The following is a 17852-nucleotide window of genomic DNA, read 5'->3' as shown; positions in this document are numbered from 1 at the left end:
TATAGAGAAAAGGCTAATGAAGAGAAAGAAAAAAAATCTGAATTAGCTGAATTAATCTGTCAAACAAGAGATGCATTTCATGAAAGTCTTATAACTAAATAGAAAAAAATTTAACATAAACAAATCAAATTAAAAAAAAACAATTAAAAAATAAAAAAACAAAAACAAACAAAAGGCATCAATTTTTTTACTATGAACTACAATGTGCAGTTCAAAATGAAAGACATAAATATAGTAAAAAAACTAAAACAAAAATTAAAGGCATCAGTCGATAACTAAATAGAAAAAAATTAATACTAATGAACTGAATTAAAAAAAACATTAATTAAAAAGAAAAGGAAAAAAACCTATAAAAAGAAAAAACTAATGAAAAAAAAAGGAAACAAAATCTAAATTGAGTATTTTAACCTGTCAAACCTGAAATCTGTGTCATAAAAGTTTAATAACTAAATAGGAACAAATTTTATATCAACAAAATAAATTAAAAAATTAACTGAAAAAAAAAGACATCAGCCTTTTTTATTGTGGACTACACTGTGCAGTCCAAAATGAAAAGCATAAAAAGAAAAAAAAATAGAAAAAAACTAAAGGTATCAACCTCTTTACTGTGGATTGTATACAATATTAAAAGATAAAATTAAAAAAAACTAATTAAAATTTTTTGAATCAATCGGGTTTACTACCAAATCAGGTTAATCCATTAAATCTAGGATTCTTATTATGAAAGTGTGATAACTAAATAGAAAAAAATAATAATATTAATGAACTAGACTAAAAAAAATTAATTAAAAAGGAAAAAGAAAAGAGAAAAAAACCCACAAAAAGAAAAAAACTAATGAAGAAAAATAAAAAATCTAAATCAATTGGATTAACTCATTAAATCTAAGATCCGTGTCATAAAAATATAATAATTAAATAGAAAAAATTTAATATTAAGAAAAGAAATTAAAAACAATAATTTGAAAAACAAAAAAAGAAGCCAAAAAACTAAAGTCATTAGCTTTTTTACCGTGACTGTACTGTACAGTTCACAATAAAAAGCTTAAAAAAAAAGAGAAAAAAACAAAAAATACCCACGAGTTAATTTTTTTTGAATAAAAAATACAAAAAAAGCTAATATCTAAGAGTGTTAAGTTTTTTTGTAAAGATATACCAAGAAGCTTTGAGTCTAACTGCAATGTTTGACCTAAAAGTAATATTTATAATATTAATAATAATATTAAATTTACATGACTCGAGTTTAAGTAAGTCTGACTGCAATACCAGATTCAAGAGCCTTGAATATGAGTTTTGTTGCAAGGTCGTGTTATGAAAGTATGATAATTAAATAGATTAATTAAAAAAATAAAAAAAACCAATATGAAAAAAAAGTGAAATATCTGAATAACTGAGTTAACTCTTCAAATCAAGTTAATCCATCAAATATGAAATTCACGTCATGAAAGTGTGATAACTAAATAGAAAAAAATTAACGGGTTAACCTAAAATTAACGCGGTTAACCCGTGAACCTAGATTAACTCATGAAACTCGAGATATATATTATGAAAGTCTGATAACTAAATAGAAAAAAAATTTAACATTAACAAACTAAACTAAAAAAAAAAAATTAATTAAAAACAAAAAAAAACAAAAAAAAACTCCATGTTACCTTGTTAAATCAGATTAACCTGTTAAACTTGGGATGCATGTCATGAAAATCTGATAGCTAAATAAAAAAATTTAAAATTAACAAAACAAAATAAAAAAAAGGACAGGTTAACCCAGCTTTAAGTGGCTTAACTTGTAAAATCAGGCTAACTTATCAAACTTGGAATATATATAATGAAAGTTTGATAACTAAATTGAAATAAATTTAACATTAACAAACCAAAGTACATGAAAAAAATTAATTAAAAAGAAAAAAAGCAGAAAAAACTTTGGGTTAACTTGTCAGATTAAGTTAATCCGTTAAACTCAGGATCCGTATCATGAAAGTCTGATAACTAAATAAAAAAATTTAACATTAACAAAAGACAAAAAACAAAAGAAAATGAATGGATTAACCTCGAATTAACCAGATTAACCCATGAAATCAAGTTAACTCGTGAAACTTAGGATATGTGTTATGGAAGTCTGATAACTAAATATAAAGAAATTTAATATTAACAAACTAAAGTAAACAAAAAAAATAATTTAAAAAAAATAATTCTGGGCTAACTCTTGGAATCAAGTTAACTTGTTAAACCTATGATTAGTGTCATGAAAGGCTAATAATTAAATAAAAAAATTTAACATTAACAAATTAAATTAAACAAAAAAAATTATTAAAAAAAAAAACAAAGAAAGAAGAAAAAAATAAAAGGGATAAAAAATTAAAAAATAAAATGAAAAAAAAAACTGCTCAATATTTCATTATTAATTGCTACAGTAAGAGGTTAGGCAGTTTTTAATTTAAAAATTTAATATTAACAAACTAAATTAAATAAAAAAATTATTAAAATAAATAAATAAAAGGGATGAAAATTAAAAAAATAAATGAAAAGAAAAGAAAAACTTATCATTTTACTTTAAATTACTATAATGAAAGACTAAACAGTTTTAATATATATATATATATATATATATATATATATATATATACATGATCAACCTCTATTTTAATTCAATATTTTTTTTTAATTCAATAATTTTTTACATGATCAAACTCTATTTTAATTCAATAATTTTCTTTTAAAATCTTTCTCGTTAAAAAGATGCAGTTTTAATTTTAAGTTTTGAAGTTATCCATGTCAACCATCTCAATCACTGATTGGTATTGCGCGGGGTCAGGTGACAACTATGGCCAACAGGTCACTCCCCTCCAAAAAAAACGTCTAAAAAATCTCTCCCCGTCGCTGTCACATCACCGGTAGCACCAGTAGTCTACAGCAGCAAGTCGTTTTTTGCTCCTTTTCCTCTCCCTCTTTTTTTTATCAAAATAATTTCTTCTCTAAAGAGAAACAGCCAGCAGCCCCATCCCCTCCTTCGTGAAATAAAAAATCCACACTCCTATTTTGAACACAGACACACCATTTCTTCATCATACCTTCTTCTTACCTTCAATAAAAACTGAACATCAGATGCATCTCTACAATGCGTGGCTGCCACCGCCAGTGGCGGAGGAGACGAAGAAAGAGAAAGACTCCTTCCGCATCGTGCTCAACTCCGTCAAGAACTCTTACAAACCCGATGATCCTGAATCCGTTTACTCCACTCTCAAATGGATTTCCGTCCTCGAACTGTTAGTCTCCGCTTCTCTCTGTCTCTATCAATTTCTTCAATAACGATTGAGTTTTCAGCTTTATTTGATTCTAATTGAGTGTTAATTATTACTTACAGTTTTGTCAAGGCAAAGAGCGAATTGAATTTGGAAGATGTAGCTGAACTCGTTCAATTTGGAATTGAGTTGTTCAATATTTCGCAGAATAAGCTTTACGCTCAGGTATTATTATAATTTACGGTTTTAATGCTGATTAATTAATAAATAATTATAATTAACTTGTTAATTCCTTTTGAGTTTTAATTGTGGAATTTTGGGTTTATTTTTTTAGGTGAGATGGGGAAATTTGTTAGTGAGAGTGCTAAATAAGTATAGAAAGAAGTTGGCTTTCAAAGTGCAATGGAGGCCTTTGTATGATACTCTTACTCATACTCATTTTACAAGGTAGGGATTTTTTATTTTATTTTTTGGCTTATTTTTCTGAGTGTTTGTTGATGATTTTAGTGTTTACGATTTGTATACTGGTGAGCACTATAGGAACACTGGTCCGGAAGGGTGGAGATTGAGACAAAGGCATTTTCAGACTATTACTTCACTTGTTCGGTCCTGCCGGAGGTTCTTTCCTGCTGGTTCGGCTTTGGAGATTTGGAATGAGTTCTGGTAAGTGTTTAGTTTATCTGTAATTAGGATATTTACTGTGGTTTTACTCAATGGGAAACAGAATTGTATGTTTTTTCTATTTTTGTGTATAGTTATATGTGAAGTTGGTTTTGACTGATACTGCATTTTTACTTGATGTTAAAAAAACCGAGACAAAAAGCCTGAAGAATCACTGATTAAATTAGATGATGGTGAAATTTATCCTTTGAATAATCTGGTGACGTCATTAACTTTTTATGTTTTCTATATTCGTTGTTGAAATAAACTTGCAGTTCTCTCTTGGAAAATCCATGGCATAATTCATCCTTTGAAGGATCTGGGTTTTTGAGACTGTTTTTGCCGACAAACTTGGAGAACCAGGACTTCTATACAGAGTATGTAGTGCATAGTTTATGAAATTCTTATTTCTTTATAGTTTTTGGAGCAAGTGTTATAACCTATTGTTGGCATGGCAGAACTTGGGTTAAAAAGAGCTTGAACATGTGGGACTCAATACCAAATTCCCAATTCTGGAACAGCCAGTGGGCAGCTATCATAGCACGTGTTATAAAAAACTATGACTTTATTGACTGGGAATGCTTCTTACCAATGCTTTTCAGTAGATTCTTGAACATGTTTGAGGTGAGTTTATGAATACTTCAACTTATGTTTGATCATTTTCTAGTCTAGAGGAATAGTAGTGGGTGACTTGTGTGATGTTTAGATTAGAAGTGTGGAAGGTTCATAAGTGGTAGGATTTCGTTCTTCTTCGACAACTGGTATTATAACACATAATGATAGTAAGGACTTGTTAAACCATGCTGCTGAATTTTTTTAATACTTCATAAGTACCTATAGAATGGGAAGAGGAACAGGAGGAGGGAACCTCTTACCTTAAATGCATGCTGTGACAAATTGACTATGAGGCAGTTTGCTAGGATTCCTTGTTGGACGATTTTTATAGATATTAAAACATTAAGGAGAGGAAAGAAATAGGAACAGTTGGAATACAAAGGATTTGGAACTCCTACTTTGCAAATTTATTTACACATTAAAAACTTGGGAAGGGAAATTGATAAAATGTCGTGTGCATTTAAATGAGGCTTGGCTCTAAATTCTCAGTCACTCCCTGAAAGAAATCCCTGCATTGTTTTTCGTGGGTTCTCTGTCTATATCAATGTACTTGTTGCCATTCTGATTATCCACTATCATGCTTCAATCTGGCAATCACAGGTTCCTTTGGCAAATGGAAGTGCTTCATATCCATTTTCTGTTGACGTTCCAAGATACACAAGATTCTTATTCTCCCATAAAACTTCCACCCCAGCAAAGGCCATTGCAAAGTCAATTGTAAGATCAATAAACATGGCCATGCATTTTGTTGCTTTCATCAATTGATCCTATATGATTGTTTTCCACACTGTCATCCTATGCTGTTTCATTACGAGTAGGTCTATCTACTTAAACCTGGTGGTGCAGCTCAAGAGCTCTTCAGGAAATTGGGCAACCTCTTAGAACAGTCTGTTCCCTAACATATGAATACTTTAATTATTGTCTCCAACCATGTTCATAATTCGCACCATTGGCTCATTATTGGTTTTTATTACTGTAGATATTACCATCCATCTAATGGTGGTCGCTGGACTTATTCACTGGAGCGCTTTTTGCTTCATTTGGTAATAATGTTCCAGAAGCGCTTACAGTGTGAACAATGGTAACGATATGTATACATGCATCTTTTTACCTTGTATATGTGTTATGCATTTACTTTAAAAATGTTTTAAGCTGTTGCTATTCAAATATTGGTGTTACAGGAGCACAGATAACAATAGACAGGCAGAAATGTTTCTTGGAAGATCAGAAAGGACTTATTTTGTCAATGTTTTACTGAAGTTAATTGATCGCGGGCAATACAGCAAAGATGAACATCTTTCTGAGACAGTTGCTGCAGCAACTTCCATTTTGTCATATGTGGAGCCCACTTTGGTTCTTCCATTTTTAGCATCTCGATTCCATTTGGCCTTGGAGACGGTTAGTAGTGTTGCATGTGTTGTTTTAAGGATCAAAATGCTGAAATATGGTTTTGAACCAGGCTTCAATGGATATTTAGTAGTCTCCTCTTCTTCAAATAATGCTTCTGTCATCACATTAACTTGTCTTTTACTTACCTTTGTGTCTAGTCAGACAACTGCCACCCACCAGTTGAAAACTGCAGTGATGTCAGTAGCATTTGCAGGACGTTCTCTGTGTCTCACATCCCTCTCAACTCAAGGGAAACAGGAAGATTGTGGTGGGGGTGATGATGCATATGTTGATCTCTTGACAATTTCACTATCCAATGCTTTACTTGGTATGGATGCTAATGATCCCCCCAAAACATTGGCAACCATGCAGTTAATTGGCTCCATATTTTCCAATGTAAGAGCTGAGGCCTTGATAATTTTCTCAATTCTTTCTTTTATGCCCATAATTAATGAACATGTTCATTTCCTATTCAATTTATAATTACAGATTGCTACTTTGGATGATAGTACTGATCAACTATCATTCATGCCAATGATCCGGTTTCCTGAATGGTTGGATGAATTCTTGTGTCGCTTATTTTCATTACTTCGACATCTAGAACCCAGCAGCGTTCTGTAAGTAATAGCATTAGGATCTCATCTGTTTCTCTTAAATTTTCTGCATTACTTAATATATTTAGACATGCTGATTTGCCCTTCTAGTCTGAACAATTCATTATTATTGTTATAGGCATGAAGGCCTGCATTCATCGGCAACATCAGGAACTTTTCTTGTCGATGATGGTCCTTTCTACTATTGTATGCTCGAAATCTTGCTCGGAAGACTATCTAAATCGCTATACAATCAGGTTCAGCTGTTGTCTTCATTCACAGTTCATTCACCATGATCTCTCCTTAGGGAAGAGATTGTTTTTTAAATTATTCCTTTCATGGTAACAGGCTTTGCGAAAAATTGCAAAGTTTGTTAGGACGAATATTCTTCCTGGAGCAGTTGCAGAGGTTGGATTGCTTTGTTGTGCTTGTGTTCATTCAAACCCAGAAGAGGCTGTTGCTTCTCTTGTTGATCCAATCTTGTCATCTGTTACATCCTCTTTGAAAGGAACGCCTGCAACGGGCTTTGGAGGGAGAGGGATTCTAGATGCCACAGTTCCAATCAAGGTTTGTTAGATGGTGTAAGTTATTAGATTTTATTTTGCAGAAAGATTCTTGGTGAAAATTGATGGCTTCTTTCCCAGGCAAAACCAACACTCTCTCCAGCTCTTGAAACAGCAATCGATTATCAATTAAAAATATTATCAGTTGCCATAAACTATGGAGGTCCTGCTCTTCTTCGGTGCAAGGATCAATTCAAAGAAGCTATCGTGTTAGCTTTTGAATCTCCCTCTTGGAAGGTTTTAATCCACCCCCAGTAACTTGTTTCATTTATAATTGAAGATCGTATTCAAATGATATTTGTTTGGATAGGATGCTTATTGGGCGTTTTGCTGAATATTTTAAATGCTTGTCTAATTTTATCGTATGCTTTACATATTTTTTTGGAAAACTCTTTCATCATATGCTAGGTTAATGGAGCTGGTGATCATCTCCTTCGATCCCTCCTTGGAAGCCTGATTGTTTATTATCCTATGGATCAATACAAGTAAGCTTATATCTTTTCATCTATACATGTTATTGTTAAAAATTCTCTGTTGTTTATCTATTCAACTTCCCTTTGAATAAAAAATTGAAGAAGATTGATTTTGTAGGTCCATTTCAAGGCACCCAGCAGCTATGGCATTAGAAGAATGGATCAGCGCAAAAGATTACAACAGCGATGGACCATCAATGGGGCCCAAGTGGCATGTTCCAAATGATGATGAAGTTCAGTTTGCAAATGAACTTTTAAACCTTCATTTTCAATCAGCTTTAGATGACCTTTTGAAAATATGCCAAAATAAAATACATTCCGATACAGGTAATCCTTATTAGTTCTTCTATCGTAGTTTTCAGATGTTGTGGTGGAATTTTTATCTTGGGGAGCTTCGAATCTTTCTAGGTCATAAAACTGATAAAAATAATTGTCTTCTAGAAAAAATTTGAACCTGATGACTTGATATCAGTGGATTAAAATATTTTATGAGGGTTCATTCTGCTGAATCTCATATAATCATGTCCTAATATCCACGATTCCAACTGTGGTGGTAGTACAATAATAACTGCAAGTTAATGACTATATGCTGTTTCTCATGTAAAGAAAAATGCTCTGACATTGATGTTGCAATTGATATTTCATTATTTTTCTTCTGCTAATTACATGCAACTTGCTAGCAGGAAACGAGAAAGAGCACTTGAAAGTGACTCTTTTGCGAATTGATTCTTCATTGCAAGGGGTTTTATCTTGCTTACCTGATTTCAGCCCATCCTCCAGGAATGGGATTGTGGAAGATGCGAGTCATATTTCTTTCTTGATAGCTGGAGCAACTGGTTCAAGTGTTGGCAGTACTGGACTGCGTGAGAAAGCTGTCGAGATTATACATGCAGCTTGCAAGTAATTCTTGAATTTTAGTTTTTATCTGGATATCGTTTACCCACATTGAGCAAGTCTCAACTGCTAAAACGTTGGTATACTTATAATGCTGCAGATATATGTTAGAGGAAAAATCAGATGACAGCATCCTCTTGATACTCACTGTTCGTATCATGGATGCTTTGGGAAACTTTGGTAATGAACTATACATTCAGATGAATAGAATTCCTTTTAACCTCTTGAGATGCTTATAGTAGTTTTTCCACACACATATTTTAGACATCACCCTTTTTTGTGTCCTGATTTGTTTATTTTCATCCCTTAACCTCTGTTAAACAGGAAGTTTGGAGTATGAGGAGTGGTCGAATCACAGGCAGGTTTGGAAGTTGGAATCTGCGGCTATTTTAGAACCTGCAATGAATTTTATCGTGTCTTCTCATTCTCAAGGAAAGAAAAGGTAAGTAGTTTGGACATGAGATTGCCCTTTATTGTTGTTTGAACCTTGCATTGGTGACTGGATTCAAAATTTTAATCTATTGATCTAATTCAGGCCTAGGTGGGCTCTTATTGACAAGGCGTACATGCATAGTACTTGGAGGTCATCACAATCATCCTATCATCTGTTTCGTACTAGTGGGACCTTCTCTCCACCAGACCATGCAATTCTTTTGATGGATGATCTGCTAAAACTTTCTTTGCATAGTTATGAAACTGTTCGCTCGTAAGTTCAATCTTCTGCGATCCTTACATGATCAAACTGGTTTTTCCTGTGCATATTCTTGTTTCTCTTGGGTGATAGGGTTGCTAATAATTTTTAAATAAAGGCTTTACCATGCCATAGCTTCTGCTATTTCATAGTTCAAACAAATAACTAGGAAAAACAATGAGTGTCAAAAATATCTGATATACATTGTTGACCTTTTGCCAGGCTTGCTGGAAAATCTCTGCTGAAGATGATTAAGAGATGGCCATCAATGATTTCAAACTGTGTTCTCTCACTTACTGAACACTTACAGAATCCCAGCTCACCAGAATATGCAGTGCTGGGTTCTTGTACAATCCTTTCTACGCAAACAGTTCTCAAGCATTTGACAACAGTAATATTCAGAACAAATTGGTTTCAATACATTTCTGGGAGTAAAATTTTCTGATATGCCATCTTTTATTTCAGGATCCAAAAGCGTTATCTTCTTTTCTCCTTGGGATTCTTTCAAGGTGATCCTTGATTCCCTTTTTTTTTCCCTTTATATATTGGAGTTTTTTGATAACTGTGAAGCCATACTAACTCTACCCTGCTTTTCCTTTTGTTTTTGCAGCTCGCATCATGAATCACTGAAAGCCCAGAAAGCAATTAATGAGGTCAAATCTCTTATCAGTATTAATTTAAGGGTTGTGTCTCTGAATTTACTTCTAATATTTTTTAGTGCCCCAACAGCTTTTTGTTATGTACAACATCTACTTTCCGGGAGTGTCTAGAAGCATTTTCAGGACATCAGATAATCACATAGATGGACCAAATTTTGCAGATTTGGTTTCTCAGATTGGATCAATGAGTTTTGATTCTTCTGGTTTGCATTGGCGGTAAAATCTCACTCTTTGTTTACTCGATATTTGCAGTGGGTGCCGAGCGGCCTTCAGAATTGCCTTTAAGTTTATTATGAACATTTTTGGCCTGTTGAGGAAGGCCCATGTACTGACAGACTTAGAAATACTGTCTGGTTGTGTATGTGAAATGCAAATATAATTATTTTTGACTGGAAATGCAGCATCTCTATCTGTTCTAAACTCTTGGCCTCCAAATAGTCATGGATTTTGGTTCATTTCATTTGTTGTTGTTTTTACCTGGCAGGTACAACCTGATGGCTAACAGAGTTCTGCTTTTGTTGGCTATGGCTTCCAGGAGTGTTCCAAACTTCTCATCAAAAATCCTGAGTGAAACTGCTGGTGAGTACCTTTCCTGTTACTTTGTGATCGACTCCTTGCCCTTTTCATCAGCATTCTTTCCACAGATTTTCACTCACAATTTCTTTGACGTTGTCTTACTGATGCCTTTTCAGGCCACTTTCTTAAAAATTTAAAAAGTCAGCTTCCTCAAACAAGGATACTTGCAATCTCAGCTCTAAATACACTATTAAAAGAGTCACCATACAAGCTCTCTGCTGAGAATCAATCTGCAGTACTAGAGGATTTACAGACAAAAGCCAAATCATCTCTCGAAGGGGCATTAAGTGAAATTTTTCAGGAAGAAGGGTTCTTTAACGAGACTTTGAATAGCCTGTCTCATGTTCATGTAATCACTGATACTGATAGCACTTCTTCCAGAGGAAGTCACGGGAATTCTTTTATCCAAAACCTTGCAGACAAATCAATTACCCGTTTTTATTTTGACTTTTCATCTTCATGGCCACGCACTCCTAGTTGGATTTCTCTATTTGGAAGTGATACTTTCTACTCCAACTTTGCACGAATCTTTAAGCGCCTAATACAAGAATGTGGCATGCCTGTCTTACAAGCACTTAAAGGAACTCTGGAGGAGTTTGCAAATGCCAAGGAAAGGTCTAAGCAGTGTGTTGCTGCTGAAGCATTTGCTGGGGTGTTGCACTCTGATATCAGTGGTCTTTTAGGAGCATGGGACAACTGGATAATAGTTCAGTTGCAGACTGTGATTCTTTCTCAGTCAGTGGAATCTATTCCAGAGTGGGCAGCATGTATACGCTATTCAGTTACAGGAAAAGGAAAATACGGTACAAGAGTCCCTGTTCTGAGGAAACAAATTTTGGATTGTTTGATGACACCTTTACCTGCAGCTGTAAATACCACTGTTGTTGCAAAGCGCTACACTTTTCTTTCAGCTGCTCTCATAGAGATATCCCCACAAAAGATGCCAGTGGCTGAGTTAGAACTCCATAACAGACTTATGAATGAGCTGTTGGATAACATGTGCCACTCATCAGCGCAAGTAAGCATGTCATGTTCATTTATTTTCATAATTGAAGCTGGCATGTTTTGTCACTCTTATGAATCATGATCGTGTTGAACTTCCTTTTCCTTTTCTATTATGTGAATCCTAAAAGGAATGAGAAGAATAACAAAGAAACTTAAGTCTTTCTTGGAGAGTGGTTGAATTTAATGATTTATGAAAATAATAACCACAATTATTTTCTGTATCCTTCATTTTCTATAACAAATTGAGTTGTTTTTCTGATCATGTTGCTATGCTATATTGTCATGGATCAGGTACGGGAAGCCATAGGTGTTACGCTGTCTGTGCTGTGCTCTAACATTCGTCTTCACTTGTCATCTGCTCACGATTATTCTTGTGAAGAGGCAAGCGAGATTGACAACCAATTGAAAGAGGAAAAGTGGGTCCTAATTCTGACTCACCGAGCTACTGATGTGGTCACAAATATTCAGAATACTAGTCCAGCAGGCAACTTGGAGACTGCTGGGCATACAGCTTTTCAAAATGGGTCTTTGAATGGGGATGCACAAGATGATGTTAAGTGGATGGAAACGGTATTAATTTTCAGAAAATATTATATTTGCTTCCACAACTGTTAGAGTGATTGATTGATTGATCAATATATTTCTTCTTGTTTGATGCAGCTATTTCATTTTATCATCTCAACATTGAAGTCTGGGAGATCTTCTTATTTACTGGATGTTATTGTGAAATTTCTCTATCCTGTACTTTCTTTGCAGGTATGTATGGTGCATTTTCTTTGTTTGTGTTACTTGACTGGTCTTTGCCTGCGGTTTCCATCTAATTGCTCCAAATTTTCTGAACACCCTGATTGTTTGCCATTATTCCTTTTATGCTCGTTTGAGTGTTTGGGTTGGCTCACATACCTTAGGAAGAAAATAATAAGATTGAAGATTTTTGTTACGTAATAAATAAGAGAAATGGGAATGTATAGCTCCTTATTTCAACTGAATAACATTATTTTTCAGCGTGCACTTTCCTTATTTGGTCTTTATACAAATCTTCCACTTGATGCTTAGTCATTTTGCTGCACAAGCTGTGGTCATCCCTTCTCTCTTGTTGCCAGCATTTTGTTTCCAGTGATTTGGAATACATACTCGGATGCAAATTTGATGCACAATATTGTGGCTTGTTTAATTCTCTGGGGCATTTGATGTAGAAACAGCATATTTGAATTTATTGCCTGAACGTGCCGATAACATTGGGCATCCTGCATCTTTAGCTGACAAAGATATTGTTGCCTTTGTGAAGGAAACGTCAAATAAAGATTTGTCAACACTGGCCAAGGCATGTTTTGAATTGCTGAAATGGAGAATTTTCTGGGCACCTCATCTCCAAAGGGCTGTTTCAGTGATTCTTTGTTCTGCCAATGATCCGAACTGGCGGACCCGATCAGCTACTTTGACATATCTGCGTACTTTTATGTATAGGTATTGTGCATTTGCTGTATGCCTTATCTCTTGCATCATGGTTCCTGTTTTATCATGTTAACATGGTAATTTCAAGTTCTTATTTCCAGTTTTTGTAGCTTATTTATATTTATTGCAGTATATTGAGAAGTCAAACTTGTTTGAAGCAAGCAAGGAATTTCACTTTTAGATTTTCCACACAAGAATATGTATTAATTACTTGTTATATATTGCAATTATATTTTCCATGATCTCATGTTTTAACAAGTTATTTGTTATAGATCTGAATGTGAATATTTTTTTATGCGTTGAACGTAATTAGAGCCATGTTTAGTATTTTGTAGGAATCAGCTTGAGGTGTGGGTTAAGAAAGTATTTATGATTTGGATTCTTAAATAGTTGGCATGCTCTTTTTATTACAGGCATACTTTCATCCTCTCAAATGTGGAAAAACAACAAATTTGGAGCACAGTTGAAAGTCTTCTGAGAGATAATCAAGTAGAGGCAAGTTCCTGGCTGAATCTTCAATTTGATGAGTTTTGGAGATTTCTAGATGCAAATTTAGATTAGCTGGTGAAGATTAATCCTTTCTTCAATTGATAGTTTAATAATCATTGACCTGACTGATTTTTATTTATGATAAGATGTCAGAGATTCCTGAAATAAAATAGCATTTGTGAAATACCAAGTCACCAGGTGCATTAGGATAGTCCCTTATGTAAAGGTTTCTTTCATCGTGGGAGTTACCGAGGGAGTGAAGTCCTTTGAAAACAGGACAAGTCATTCTATTTTTGCTTTCAACATAAAAAGCTAATTCTTGGTCAGGTAAGGGAGCATGCTGCAACAGTTCTAGCAGGTCTAGTGAAGGGTGGGAATGAAGATCTTGCTAGAGACTTCCGTGAAAGAGCTTACTTGGAGGCGAATACCATCCATAGGAAGAGAAAGCAAAGGTTATATAATGATCTTCTGTTCTATAAGTTAGATTTCTCTTTCACCGAGGATACATTTTTCATGCACACATTGATGCACCTTTTGGAGTCCATGTCAAGCATGCATGAGGTTGGCCTTTGACATTGAAATTTCTTTTTATCTAATTGACATCAAAATACTATCTATGTTCCTCAGAGTCATCTTAGTTATTGTGTGTGGGATCACCACTGGTATACCATGTTTTCATATCTGTTTTGCGTTTAGTACACAAGCAGCAAGTCCTGGTATGGATGATCTTGTAATTTTGACATAGAGATAGTATACCTGATTGTAGGAATCTGAAAACTGGCCAATCTATAGCATCTGTTCATGGTGCTGTACTTGCTTTGGTGGCTTCTGTGTTGTCAGTTCCATATGATATGCCCAGGTATGTTCATGTTAATATATGGAACCAATTGTATCAAGTGTTTTCAGAATTATCCTATAATGTTATTCGTTTTGTATGAAATGGTGATGATACGCAACTTATGGCAAGTTGCTTCATAACCATGTCAGATCCTCCTTATAGTGGCAAGTGGTCAAGTTATCATATTAGTGTTACCTGACCAGCTAATGTGCCTTGTTGAAGTAGTGTTTTGAGTAACAATAATATCAGGCAGCGTTTCTATATTTATCAAGAGCTGAATGAATGAAGGTTGTCATTTTCTTAATATCTGTACTTCGAACTCTGCGGGTATAGTTTTGACTATTTTCTTGATGAGATTAACTATAATCCTGCTGACTATTTTTCTGTTCTTAAGAACCATAGGAATTGCAATTCTAATCTCAGTCCTCTTGCCTTTGTGAGGTTCGCTAACTGCATAGTCATTTATTCCTTGCTATGGAGGATAATTAGGGACATTGAATCGTGTTCCAACTCAAAATGCAGGTCATGTCATTAGTGCTTGAGGATAATTAGGGACATTGGCTCTTGGTTTAAGGTGGTGCTAATTAATCAAACTTAAAAGAAGTGTTTCTGGAATTAGCTAAAATAAGCACAGTAGAGTTGTCTTCTTTCCTGGGCCATGGGATTTAATGAGAAGCAAGGTCTTGTATGGTTGGTAAGATATCCAAAAATGCATGGCTGTTTAGGAAGATAGTTGAAATGCCTTTCTGGTTCTTTTTATCTGTTCTTAATAACACAATCGTGGATTATGTCAATTACGACAGCAGAAATTGGCTGATACACTGGGGTGTAGAGGAGATGTCGAATTGAAGTACCTGCTTAGTTATATAGAAGCTTAAAGAAGAAATAGTTGTGCTAGACACACCGTTATCAAATGACATAATCATGGTTGGGATCAATCTAATTTGTTTAAGACTTGCTGAAGCTCTCTTGCTACTTTTTTTTTTCTGACTGTCATAACCGGCTGAGAAGTACTTTTTTAGAGCGACTTAAATGGGTTCCTGGAAACTCTTACTCTTACACCCACCACACCAGAAAGCCATTCTGTGACTCTTAACTTGCAGAATTTTGAAGAGATCTGATTGTTGATTCTTTTTGAAGGAATATATGAATGCATATAAATATGATAGCTTTGGCCCCTTGTATTTTACTTGATAATTTCATCTATTCAGTTGGTTGCCTGATCATGTTACTCTACTGGCTTGTTTTGGAGGAGAGCCTTCACCTGTGAAATCTACGGTTACAAAAGCAATCGCCGAGTTCCGACGAACTCATGCGGACACATGGAATGTCCAGAAAGATTCATTTACTGAAGAACAACTCGAGGTAGCCTTATAAATGTTTGTCACATTCCTTAGGTTGGAGGATTTAAATACCTTTCGTGATTTGTAAACCTCTACTTATTTGATACTGGCAGGTTCTAGCAGATACGTCGTCCTCATCATCATATTTTGCTTGATATACATAGCATTTTTAGCAAGAGAAGATACTGTAGGAACTTTTTAATGATTGAAAGGGTTTCAACACCAATGATTTGGTAGAACAAGAAGAAGTTATGCGATTCTAGGGTATAATTTGTATAAAAGTTTATTTACATTTTTCATTATTTGTGATAAGATATCTGTTATTGTCAATAAATGAAGGGTGTCATTGCCTATTTTGTGATGTAAATATCCTTAAACTATTGAGTTCATTAGATCATCAGATGGTAAATCCCATAGAACGCAGTCTGTATTGAAGAAGGATGAACCATTTCTAATCTCTTTCCCGCCCTGGGATTCTTCTCCATTCTCATGATCGAGCTTTTCATGCAATCTACCTTGTTGGTCACCTGCTGTGCACGTGCTTCCAGTGCACATACTCTGACTCCATGGCGATAAAGCTACTTCGTTGCCAAAAGAAGATGGACCACATAAAAATGCATTAACTGATGAAGGGAGGTAGGCGCAAGTGCCTGCAAAATTGGCAGAGGTAGCACCAGTGGAATCCCAGGTCTTGTTTGGGGGCAGAATTCCGGGTTCTTGCATAGCCCTCGAGAAACAAAGCGTGATTCTCTCAATAGTATCATTATTTTCATCATGTTTAGTGGCAATATAAGGGGATGAGGCGTTCCCTTGTACTCCATTTGTGTTGCATTGTAGCAGCTGGAAGTCAATCCGCTTTTTAGTGAGCAGGTGGAGCATTTCATCCTTGAAGCAGCCAAGGGCTGCTTCTGCAAGGTTAGCCACCTGCGGTGTTGCTAGTGTAGTGGCAATCTCTGCCATGAGGTGGGAGAAGGGCTTGTGGGTAACTGGGTCTATTCCCATGCCAGAAAGCTTCCTTTTCAGCTTGGTGTTCCAGTGATTTTTAACATCATTGTCTGTGCGGCCTGGAAGCTGAGCAGCAATCAATGACCATCTGTGATGCCATTTCGCAATCAGTCATTGAATAGCAGAACTTGATACAAAAAAAGGTTTATGCAGCATGTATTGAAAGACTGAGCAAATATATATAGATATTGATTGGTGTACCGGTTGCCAACAACAGAGTGAAGCTTGACGATGGTATGTTCTTCTGCATCTGAAAACTGGCCGTGCTTCAGATCAGGCCGGAGATAATTAGTCCACCGCAACCTGCAACTCTTCCCACATCTCTGGAGACCTTAAATCATACAAGGACATAAAAAAAACAATGTTAATCGGGTAATAAATTATAGCATATGAATGATGATGCTAATAAGAACATTAACGCGGAAGGGGGGGAGGGACAGAAACCAGCATTCTTGGGGATGAGCCGCCAGTTACGGGTGCCGTGTTGGGCGATGTAAGAAGAGAGTTTGTTATCTTCTTCAGGTGTCCATTGCCCCCTTTTCACGTTGTCCTTCTCACAACACGGAATCCTGCCCATCTGTGTGTGTTTGTCTTTTGTTTACTCTTCTTCTCTCGCACGATCCTCCTTAAGAAATGCTAATACCTTGGCTGCTATAATGCTGTCTACTAATGAATGATAAGAAAACTGACTAGTGCCTCAAGTTTTGGGGAAGCAAAATTATAAAGAAAAGAAAACAAGTGGAAGTGAGAAAAGAAATGGTAAGCGGGCCCATTCTTATATACAGAAACAAAAGTTTGGTTTGCATATGAAATATTGCATGGGGTTGAATTAAATTGGAAATAATAAAAATGGCATCGAAGGTGCATGATTTTGTTAAACTATTCAACGCTATTGAGAGTGTGAGAGGTGGGCTGGTAGCTCACCCACAAGACACCCGGTCAACTCTCTCTCTCTCTCACTTGTTGACTCCCCTAGGAGGTCCTTGCTGATGTTTTGGGTTGGGTCGCTTTCTGCTTTGATCACACAATTTTACCACCGCCTCCATAGTAGGAGTCTCGAATTCCTTGAAAGCAGAACATGTGAAGTTTAAGGTTGTTCCACGTACGTGTGGCTCATCATTTTGACGCACGCAGCTTCGAGAGAGAGAATGAGTGGCCTTGGTTTGTTCAACTCGCAAGAATGAAGCCCATTGATGCAGCAGAGTAGACACAGCCAACTGCCCTTGTACTCTTTCTAATTACTCCGTACAAAACATCTTGCCTGAAACCTTGTTGACGGTGGACAACCTCTTTCAATGCCGCCAGTTAAGTGTTCATGTGAATATCTATTATCTAAATACTATTTATTATTCAACATAAAATAATTAT

At 35.3% G+C, this 17852-nt stretch overlaps 2 protein-coding genes across 2 annotated transcripts; one reads left to right on the top strand and one right to left on the bottom strand.

The window, feature by feature from the left end:
- The first annotated feature begins 2948 nt into the window (after positions 1-2948).
- Positions 2949-15879, top strand: LOC105107948 (proteasome activator subunit 4-like). The gene is made up of 35 exons (XM_011002060.1): positions 2949-3260; positions 3359-3461; positions 3571-3683; positions 3777-3899; positions 4172-4273; positions 4355-4520; positions 5112-5228; positions 5330-5397; positions 5491-5592; positions 5693-5909; positions 6063-6296; positions 6390-6517; positions 6633-6750; positions 6842-7060; positions 7138-7293; positions 7465-7541; positions 7648-7856; positions 8213-8429; positions 8524-8603; positions 8748-8865; positions 8959-9129; positions 9337-9505; positions 9580-9623; positions 9725-9767; positions 9844-9989; positions 10258-10352; positions 10466-11367; positions 11646-11924; positions 12015-12110; positions 12643-12821; positions 13223-13304; positions 13626-13750; positions 14065-14157; positions 15348-15501; positions 15593-15879. Exons 1-35 carry the CDS (start codon positions 3100-3102, stop codon positions 15632-15634), a joined length of 5448 nt encoding a protein of 1815 aa, XP_011000362.1. The 5' UTR covers positions 2949-3099; the 3' UTR covers positions 15635-15879.
- LOC105107949 (transcription factor MYB32-like) lies at positions 15843-17800 on the bottom strand. The gene is made up of 3 exons (XM_011002061.1): positions 16929-17800; positions 16686-16815; positions 15843-16572 (listed from the first exon to the last, which is right to left on the bottom strand). The coding sequence occupies exons 1-3, from the start codon at positions 17059-17061 to the stop codon at positions 15852-15854; spliced, it is 984 nt and encodes a 327-aa protein (XP_011000363.1). The 5' UTR covers positions 17062-17800; the 3' UTR covers positions 15843-15851.
- Positions 17801-17852: the final 52 nt, after the last annotated feature.

Source organism: Populus euphratica, unplaced genomic scaffold (assembly GCF_000495115.2).
Source record: "Populus euphratica unplaced genomic scaffold, PopEup_1.0 scaffold176.1, whole genome shotgun sequence".
Classification (NCBI taxonomy): Eukaryota; Viridiplantae; Streptophyta; class Magnoliopsida; order Malpighiales; family Salicaceae; genus Populus; species Populus euphratica.
This window is presented reverse-complemented; position numbering and strand designations above follow the sequence as displayed.

Bases quoted from the DNA above. Each gene is read 5' to 3' on its own strand.
- LOC105107948 (XM_011002060.1), top strand. From the start codon at position 3,100: ATGCATCTCTACAATGCGTGGCTGCCACCGCCAGTGGCGGAGGAGACG. The intron at 4,521-5,111 runs GTGAGTTTATGA...TGGCAATCACAG, and splicing joins GATTCTTGAACATGTTTGAG to GTTCCTTTGGCAAATGGAAG. The intron at 7,542-7,647 runs GTAAGCTTATAT...TTGATTTTGTAG, and splicing joins TATCCTATGGATCAATACAA to GTCCATTTCAAGGCACCCAG.
- LOC105107949 (XM_011002061.1), bottom strand. From the start codon at position 17,061: ATGGGCAGGATTCCGTGTTGTGAGAAGGACAACGTGAAAAGGGGGCAA. The intron at 16,816-16,928 runs GTTTCTGTCCCT...GTATGATTTAAG, and splicing joins GCTCATCCCCAAGAATGCTG to GTCTCCAGAGATGTGGGAAG. The intron at 16,573-16,685 runs GTACACCAATCA...ATGGCATCACAG, and splicing joins CACTCTGTTGTTGGCAACCG to ATGGTCATTGATTGCTGCTC.